This window comes from Mus pahari, chromosome 6 (assembly GCF_900095145.1).
Source record: "Mus pahari chromosome 6, PAHARI_EIJ_v1.1, whole genome shotgun sequence".
Lineage (NCBI taxonomy): Eukaryota > Metazoa > Chordata > Mammalia > Rodentia > Muridae > Mus > Mus pahari.
Window position 1 is genome coordinate 66,182,257 of NC_034595.1, and position 9,381 is coordinate 66,191,637.

A 9,381-nucleotide genomic window follows, 5' to 3' on the forward strand; every position below is an offset into this window, starting at 1 on the left:
TGACTTCTGATTTTCTTTCTTTTTTAAATATTTTTTAGGGCTGGAGAGATGGCTCAGTAGTTGGGAGCACTGAGGTCTTGAGTTCAATTCCCAGAAACCACGTGGTGACTCACAACCATCTGTAGTGAGATCTGATGCCTTCTTCTGGTGTGTCTGAAGACAGTGACAGTGTACTCAAATACATAAAATAAATAAAAATTTAAAGTTTTTATATGTATGAATATTTTGCCTGTGTGCATGTATGTAAGCATACCACTTGAATTTCTTATGCCAAAAAAAGAAAAAAAGTTAGAATAGGACATCAGATCCCTGGAATTGAAGTAGAAATGACTGTTTAACATGTTAGTGCTGGGAACCGAATCCAGGTCCTGTCCAAGAGCAGAAAGTGTTCTTGATTGGTGAACCATTTCTCTAGCTCCAACTTCTAATATTTTTTCTTTCAACTTACCTGTATGAGTGTTTTGCCTGCATGCATGTCTGTACCATGTACATGCCTGGTGCCCAACGAAGCCAGAAGAGAGCATCAGATGCCCTTCGAACTGAACTTAAAGACAGTTGTGAGCTACCACATTGGTGCTTAGAATTGGACCTGAATTCTCTGGAAGAGCTCTTAGTCATTAAGTCATCTCTCCAGGTCCATTTACCTTATTCAGACAAGGTTTCTCAGTAAAAACGTAGCTCCAGTTTCAGCTCGACTGACTGAACAGTGAGGCCCCAGGATCTACCTGTCTGCCTCATAGTGCTGGAGTGACACGGATAAGCCAGCCAAATGCTGGTGATCACAGCTCAGGTCCACATGCTTGCACAGCAAGCCCCTTGACTGATGAGCCATCTCTCCAGCCCATCTCCAGGGCTTTTAAATTGGAGAGCTGGGTTACATTCTAGTTTTACAACATCTGCCAAAATGTCAAAATAGTCAGGGCATTATTTGGCCTATGGCTTTTTAGACTATAAACTCCCTGGAGACATAAACAAGTTTTCTTGTTTGTATCTCTGTTGGGCACAGCTTATGCTTGATGCTGTTGAATAAAGACCCTGTCTCAAACAAACAAAACAGAAAAAGGGAAAGGAAAAAGAAACTGAAAATAAGTTTGGGTTTCCAGTTCTACACTGATCTTGCTAGCATTTCCCAGAATGTCCTCAAATCCTGGAGAGTGAGATGTCTAGCTGTGGCAACAAGAATGGAATTGAGAGTTGAGGAAGTGCTTTGGTCTTCAGGCTGGCAAGTGGGTTCTTCCCTTCCCTGGGAATGTTGTGAATTGAGAAGATATTTGTGTACAGATGCTAGGAGGCAGGAAGCTGGGCAGCCACACCATTTGAAGCAGAAGAAAATTTGCATTTTGGTCTTTGTGGCTCCCTTCCCAGAGAACAGTGTCTGCATTTCCCGCTGCCTGCTGGGTCCAGGTGGACCCGTTTTTTCTCAAGTGAGAAGCAGAAAACTTGCCTCCATCTCTACCTCATTCTCCTTCTTATGCCCCCACAAGTCACTTTGAGAATGGCAAAGATGAATGGACAAGAAAACAGTGTCCATGTATTCATTATTCACTAAGGCAGACAATGAGTTAGACATTAAGCAATTCTGTTGTTCAGCCGGCCAGTCCACAGATGCTAAGGGCTGCTATGCACCAGGCAAAGTGACTCTGATCCTTGTTCTAAGCAGCTAACAGATGGGAGAGGGCACTTGTCAGCAGATTCACCATCCTACCTCCAAAAAGGGCCTTCAGCCTTCTCAGATTCCCCCACACCTTTCTCCTCTGAGCTGTTTCTTGTCCACCTTCAACTTCCATTGCCTCCCTGATGCCTCAAACACTACTATCTAGGAGAGGAGCATCAGGCACATCCATTCAGCAGTCACTTGGGCTTTTAACATGACTGTCATCCTCTCCTCTGCTCTTCCCTATCCGGAGTTAAGATCAATGAGACTGGGACCCCTGGAGCTGGAGCAGGAATCTTGGGGAAGCTCAGCTTCATGGATTAGCACCAAAGACACACAAGGTCACAGGCCAAGACCTGGGGCAGCGGTGTTGCTGCCCTGTCCTTGGTGCTGGGCATATCACGAATCAATTCAGTCAATGCCTCTCTCATCATCTAGCAGGGGACACTAAATGAAGGCCAGACTGGAAAGTGTGACTTAGCCTCATCCCTTAGAACAGGGAGATTTATCTTTTAGGCTGAGCCCCCAGCTCAAGCCAATTGCTTCTCCTCCATCTTGGTGGTGCAAGGATTCTGTTAAGATGCTGAGTCTGATGATTTAATAGTTCTGTGCTGGGGCCTGAAATCCTGCATTTCCAGCAAGGATCCAAGTGATAAGGTTCTGTGGACCTCGTTTTGAGGACCTCGTTTCTCTTTGCTGAAAGGTGATGAATGGATTAATGCTAATTAACGTGCTTCCTTATACTGTGGTACTGGAAATGGTCTCGAGGGTCAGGCAACCTGCTTTCTAAATGCACTCAGCCACCCCATACCCCATTTCACCTCTACCATCTATGAGATGCAGGTGGCAGCTTTTGACCAGGCCAGACTATGTGGAATCACCTCCTTGGTGCTACTTCAGGAGAATCTGCCTAATGGCTTAGAAGGAGATCCAGCCCACATGGAATCCCCGTGAGGCAAAATGTCACCCACTATCCTTCCCAGCAACTCCCCAAGTTCCGAGCCAACACAACAAACCCAGAAAAGGGTTTCTTTGTTTGTTTGTTTTAATTAAACCAGCTTTGATTGAAAAATAACAATAAACAGATACGTTCTGTGCTTTCCGTGGGGTGGGGCAGCCACGGACGCCCATTAATCCCCCCATTCAGTCAGGAGATCCTGGTGCTGTGTAACCTAGAAAAGTCTGAAGAACTGTTCTCAGACCCGGAGCAGAGCCTTCAGGTGAGTCTTTGTGGGGCGGGTCTCGGTAAGAAAACAAGCACAGACAGGTAAAGCTAGGGCAGGGGACAAATTTGCCCAACTTATTGATAAATGGAGGAAGATGGGGTAGAAGTAATGAACCCAGGAGTCTGACCTCTGATGTGTTGGCAAAACATCAGAGATGGAGGAGGTGCCTTGGGACGAAAAGTTTCCACAGACTGGAACTCACCGGGACATTTGTGGCTGGAGTTCCAAAGCACCGAGGGTGCTTAGGTGGGGAGCACAAGGGAGGAAAGACCTCAAATTGGAGAGGGCGCTTCAGTCTGGTGTTGAGACAGCCAGGGTCTCCCCAGGGATAGAGGAGGGCAGGGAAGGCTTAGCCCCAGGCAAGGCTCGGGGACCCAGCGAATTGCGCCACGCTGCGGGCGGGCGGGTACCACAGGCCAAGCTCGCACTGCTCCAGCGCGGGACGGGCAGAAGGCTCCGCCAGGCGCTCCCGCAGCGGAGAGCGACTCACAGGTAGCGCTCCAGCCCCGGCGGGAAGCCCGGCTGTCTCAGGTAGGCTTCCCCGGTTCCGAGCGGCCCGAGCGCGCCGGCCGATCCCGCCAAGGCCAGGAGAGGCTCGGCGGGCAGCGGCGCGGGCAACCCCAGGCGCTCGGACGCGGGCGAGTAGAGCGGCGGCGAGGCTGCGGCGGCGCAGGGCGGGAAGGCGGCGTCGGGCGCGGCGCAGCAAGGTGGCTCGGGCGCCACGGGTCCGGGTGGTTCAGGCTGCAAGCCCAGCAGGCTGTCCAGGCGGAAGAGGCGCGCGGGCGGAGCGGACGCGGGTGCCGGCGCGGGCGGGAAGGTCGCGTAGGGGAAGGGCGGCGGCGGCGGTGGCGGTGCGGGGAGCTCGGCGCGCTTGAAGCGCTTGCGGCGCCGCAGGAAGCTGCCGTTGTCGAACATGTCTGCGGCCGCGGGATCGAGCGTCCAGTAGTTGCCCTTGCCCGGATTGCCCGGCTCGCGCGGCACCTTGACGAAGCAGTCGTTGAGGGTGAGGTTGTGGCGGATGCTGTTCTGCCACTTGCGCGGGCTGTCGCGGTAGAAGGCGAAGCGCTCAGTGATGAAGCGGTAGATGGCTGCCAGTGTGAGACGACGGCCCGGAGCGTGCGCCAGGGCCATGGCAATGAGCGCGATGTACGAGTAGGGCGGCTTCCCACGCTGAAGTGGCCGCCGGCGTCGCCTCCCCGGGCCGGGCACGGCCGTGGGCTCGGTGTCTCCACCACCCACCACTTCCTCGGGTTCGCGCCCCGGTTCGGCTCCCACCAGCATTGGCGGCTGCGGCCCCGACGGCGAGACGGAGGGCAAGGCCGGGAAGCCCGAGAAAGCGATGGTCGCATCCATGTGCGGGGGTCCTAGGGATGCGGAGCCCCTGCCCGCGCCCCGGAGAGCGGGGGGTCTCAGGTTCGCCTTATATGGACACACACTCCCACCTCCCGAGGAGAGAGCCCTGTCCTGCCCTGTAATTTGCTTTCCCAGCCCCCTTCCCGGGCTGGCAGCCCACCTCTGTTTCTCCCCCTCCCTTGGTCTAGTCCCTCTGGGTCAATTTTTTTCAGACCCTCCCTCATCCCTGAGTCAGTCTCGGGCCCCATCCCCATCCCGTGGTATTAGGACGTATTGCTCCTATTATCCCCGCCCCTTTGGGTCAACCCCAATCACAAATCCACCCATTCAGCACACTCTACTTCCCTCTCCCCATTTTTTGCCTTGTAGAGGTCAGATCCCCCCTAACCTTCCCCATGCTTCTAGTTCCCACTCCAGCAATCTTTGCTAGCCTCCGTGCATCCTATGCAGCTGGTCAGGGAGGCATCAGGCTCCTTTGGACAGCAGAGAACCAGAGTGAAGATAATGGAGGATAGATAGCACAGAACCAGGCTGCCTTCGCTGCAGGGGAAGATGTTTGGAAGCCCTAACTCCTTTCCCTGCTGCACCCCCTTCATCCTTATCCATCCCTTACTCCAGGCCTTGTAAACTTGTTTCAAACACACATAACTCTACCTGCTTTAAAGGAAGAGCGCCCCCTCTCCAAAGGCTAAAGGGTGAGAAGCCTTGTCTTAAAGCAGGCCGACTGACAAGATCAAGGGAAGAAGGGGCAGAGCAAGGAGCACAGAGACAAGAGAAGGTCTTACTGTGACAAGTCCCAGAGGCACTTACTTGCCAAGGTCTTGTAAGTACAGCCAGCCCTTGAGAAAATGTGGGCACCCATCAGACTCCATCTCTGATGAAGCATACCTTATCCCCCACCTCCCGAGGAGAGGGCTCGGGCCTACCCTCTAATTTGCTAGTCTAGTGCAAATGCCCAAAGCTAGATTCAGGTGGCCTCTAGCCAAGAATCCAAAATCCAAATTCAAGCATGGGGCTCAAGGACTCCCCTCCTGTATTCAGCTGGTAACACATCACAGCCACCACTGTTTAGCATTTTGTATTTGGTAAATACGTACAGTATTTCACTGGCATTTAAGCTCCACTGGGAGATAGTACCATCCCTGTTTCTTGACTGGGGGAACAGGTGCTCTGAGAGGTTAAGTAGTGTACCTTGACTCCCACAAGGTGCACTAATAGTGGCAGAACAGAGACGAAACCCTGTGGTCAGAGCACCACCTATCACTGCACCCAGCATAGTGGCACTGGTCCCAGCACTGGGGAGACTGAGGCCATTTATAGGCTAGGCTAGGCTAGGCTAGGCTATGTAGTGGTACTCCATATCAAAAATATATAAAAGGGGCTTGATGGCTTGATAAAAGAGGAAGATGACTTGATGAATTAAGTTCTTGACGTGCAAGCATGAAGTCCGGAGTTCAGAACTTCATAACCAACATGAAACTGGACTCGGCAGTGTATCAGTAGTCCCGGTACCCGTATGACAAGACGGGAGGCAGAGACAAGGGAATCCCCAGAAGCTGGTGGGGAGCTGGCCTACTGTAGGCAGAGGTGAACAAGAGACCCTGTCTCAAAGGTGAGGACTGACACTCAAGATTGTCCTCTGATCTCCACACATGGGCACTTCCAAATGCGTGCATACCCCTACACATCATTTATATAACACCCGCACAAAGAGAGATAAGACTTCAGAAATGAATTACAGTAGAATTTCTCCAGTTTAACCCCACTTCAGCTGCCAAAGTTACTTCCCAGTCTCTCTCATGAACTCCCGGTCAACTGATGGAGGTGCCCATTGGGCATTACCTCATAACGTCTCAAAGCACCTCGCTCGAAATGACTCCCTCCCTAGCCCCAGCCTGCTCAGCTATCTCCTTCCCAATCTTGGTAAGTACCATCCCTTCTTTGAATGAGTCCCTATACCAGGCCACTGCCACATCCTGTCAAGGCCACGCAGATTCCAAATCCATTTCTCCTTCAGTTCTGTACTCAGTTCAGCTGTCTCATTCACCAAGAGCTTCCGAGCCAGGCCTTTTGCCAATGCTCAGGACCAGATAGAAATGAGATGGTTCAGAGGAGAAATGGACAGTTACATACAGGGAAGGGGGTGGAGGGGACTGGGGAAGCAGACAGGAAGATGATGACACTTGCAGGTCAAGAGACAATGTCCCAAACAAAACAAGGACGACTGTGTTAGAACAGACCCTGCTCCTCTGTTCATCCTGTGTCAGCACAGGCCACCTGGAGCACAAGACAATGAAATCGCATCACACTGCTCACCACAGAAGAGGACAAGGCAAGCCACTGTGGTGGCAGAGCATGGCTCCCAGAGCCACATGAGCAAGGTCACCTCTTGTTCAAGCCTGCCAAGTGGAAGCAATGACATCTCCACAGTAAGGGTTGTATGGAGGGCCCGGCCTGCTATGGATCTTGATAAGAAGCTTCCCCCCACCCGCCCACCCCCGCTGTGTTAATCAGGGACAGAGGAGAGCCATTGGGGCTAACTTTCCAGCCAGCCACGTATAGTGTTATCCTGCAGGTGGACTCAAATGCAGAACTAGTATTGACAGAACCTTAGCCTTGCTCACTTTCCCCTAGGGATGAAACTCCTATCATAGCTCATAGCTTCTATGTAATACCTCCAAGGAGGAAATTAGTTGTTATTGCACTCTATGGCTGACTACAGGGGTTGTTTGTTTGTTTGTTTGTTTTTCGCTTGTACCTTCAATTTCCTAGGCCATGTGTGTAGTCTGGGACGTAATATATGTTCAATAAATGATCCTGAATGTGTGCCTGGCTATGCTAATTCTGAGAAGGGTGGGGATGAGGAGCAAAGCCAGAGGGGTGAGAACCCAGTTCTTTGTGCCTGCCTCCCCCGCCCCACCCTCCATTGGGCCTGCTTCCCAGAGTGGAGCAAGCTGGTGTCAGGGGGCGGCCCAAGGGCTAATCCGTGTTTTCAGCGTGGCTGGGCCCTCTTTTCACAGGCCCTGGGCCGGACGTGATGCGGCTGAGCATCCGGGCATAAGATGGCCAGTGAAGGTGGCCCCTTTCTCATGGGCCTGGATTCCAGGCGGCCCAGCGTCTGAGTGGAGGCCCTGGGGCGGGAGGAACACAGTAGCTGGGCTGGGCAGTCCTTTGTCTGACCACACTGGGTGGATATTCGGGCTGGCAGGAGGGATTAATGGCCAGGGATTGGCCCTGGGGCCGGCCTTCCCACTGCCCTTTGGAGGCCAAAGGCCCAGGTCAGGGCACACAACGTTGATGGCTCTCCAGATAGGAGTGGAAATTCCCACCCTTGTCCAAAGCTATTTGTGCTGGGCTCCAAGACCCTCTGCCTCAGTGCTGGCTTGAGAAGACAATTAGCTTAGACAGACTTGGAGGCAAGGAATGGAAGTGCAGCTAGAACTTACCAAGTACTTTCCAGGGGTTGTGGGGACGGGGTGCTGTGACTGAAAGTCATTTCAGGTCCTCGGATAAGACTCACTCTATCATTGCCCATACAGTGCTCTGGAAATCGCTATATTAACCCAAAGAGGTCTCAAGAGGCCAGCCTGAGCTGTCCCCAGACCCCTCACCCCCAAAGGTCTCTTGTTTGAGGTCTGATGTTTATTTTAAAGTTCTATTATCAAAGCCTGGAGATATCCATAGCATAGGGGCAGCAGGAAACCCAAGGCAACCTCAGATCATCTCTGGCTCCTCGTGTGCCTGCGGGTTCCATATTAGAGCTATGCAGGATATGGTTCATTCCTCGGGCATCAGGCAGGCAGCTGGGACAGTCTGGAACCACACTGTAGGGATGCCCTTTCTTACTTCCTCAGGCTGCCACTCCATATATATCCCAAGGATACATGCCCTGGCTACTTGGATGCTGGGTCCCAGTGAAGAGTTAGTCTTTCATCTGCTTTCACTATGCTAAGGAGGAGGCAGGCAGGCAGATGTTCTCTGTACTCAGTAGCAAGTTTATGAATCTGGCAGAGTTAGGGCAGCAGAAACACAATAGAGCCTCACCCAGCCTGGCTGAGTCAGGCTTCCTGGAAGGGGCAAAGCTCCAGATGGCCAGGTGGGGAAGAATGGAAGCTGGCCTAGGAGATCATTCTCACACCCCACATCTCTGCCACTGTGCCGACTTACTGTGTCTATCTCCCTTACCAGGCTTTGTGGGCACAGAGGGTGCATCCCACGTCTCATATGTGGGCCCTGGCAATTAGCCAAGTGCCTTGAAGGAGTAGCTGATCAATAGATGTCTGTTGGATGGTGAGACCAGGGTAAGTACTGAGGTCCAGAAGCAAGAGTATCTGACCCATCCTGCAAAGTGGAGAGACTTGCTGTTTTCCTGAGCATCACAAGGGTTGCCAGCATACTCTAGGGCTGGGTGTCTATTTCCAGTTATAGTTATTCCCCATGATGGCTGGTGTTCAGGCTCATGAGACTGAGACAAAAGAGACAGGCAGGTGGGGTTGTCGCTGACCTTTTTTGCCACGTTGGGGGACTTTTGAAAAGGTCCCAGCAAGGCAGTTACCAGAACTTATTTGGTTCCTTTAGATTCTGGAGGAATGAGTTGAAAGCAAGGTCTGCCCTGTGGTGAGGTGTGCACCTAGGGAGAGGCAGTGGGGGAACAGAAGAAACTTTGTTCCCATTAGCTGAGTGAGGGAGACCCTGGAGCTGTCTGTCTCTCTTGATGGCTTATACACACCTGGACACACAGTCCAGCAGCCGCCACATCCTCCACTCCTTTCCTCCCTCCTACAGCCTTTTCCACTGACTGAGGTCCATCACTTCTCCAAGCTTCCTCTCAAACTCCTCTTCCTGCATCCTTCTATCTCCATGTCCATTCCAGCATTTCCTCTAACTGCCTCTGAGCAACCTCTCTGGTCTCCCAGCCTTCCTTTTCTTCCAGTAAAAGAGCCATACCTCAACTGTGGTTGCAGAAACAGCAGCAATGGATCCCTGCCTCTCTCAGAGTCCCAGATGGCCAGGATTCCCCTGGCTGGCACCACAGGATAGGCCTGTGTGCCAAGACGGCTACACCTTCCCTATCTCCCTTCCCTGCTTCCTCACGACACACACATTGCCGCAGAGCCAAATGGAGCTCCTGTCAGTTGGAGCCAAGTC

At 52.4% G+C, this 9,381-nt stretch overlaps 1 protein-coding gene across 1 annotated transcript; it reads right to left on the bottom strand.

Annotated features, from left to right (window-relative positions):
- Nucleotides 1-2,699: 2,699 nt before the first annotated feature.
- Nucleotides 2,700-4,268, bottom strand: Foxe3 (forkhead box E3). The gene has a single exon (XM_021201171.1). It carries the CDS (start codon nt 4,231-4,233, stop codon nt 3,367-3,369), a length of 867 nt encoding a protein of 288 aa, XP_021056830.1. The 5' UTR covers nt 4,234-4,268; the 3' UTR covers nt 2,700-3,366.
- Between the last annotated feature and the right edge of the window lie 5,113 nt (nt 4,269-9,381).

Coding starts and splice junctions, on each gene's coding strand:
- Foxe3 (XM_021201171.1), bottom strand. CDS start 4,233: ATGGATGCGACCATCGCTTTCTCGGGCTTCCCGGCCTTGCCCTCCGTC.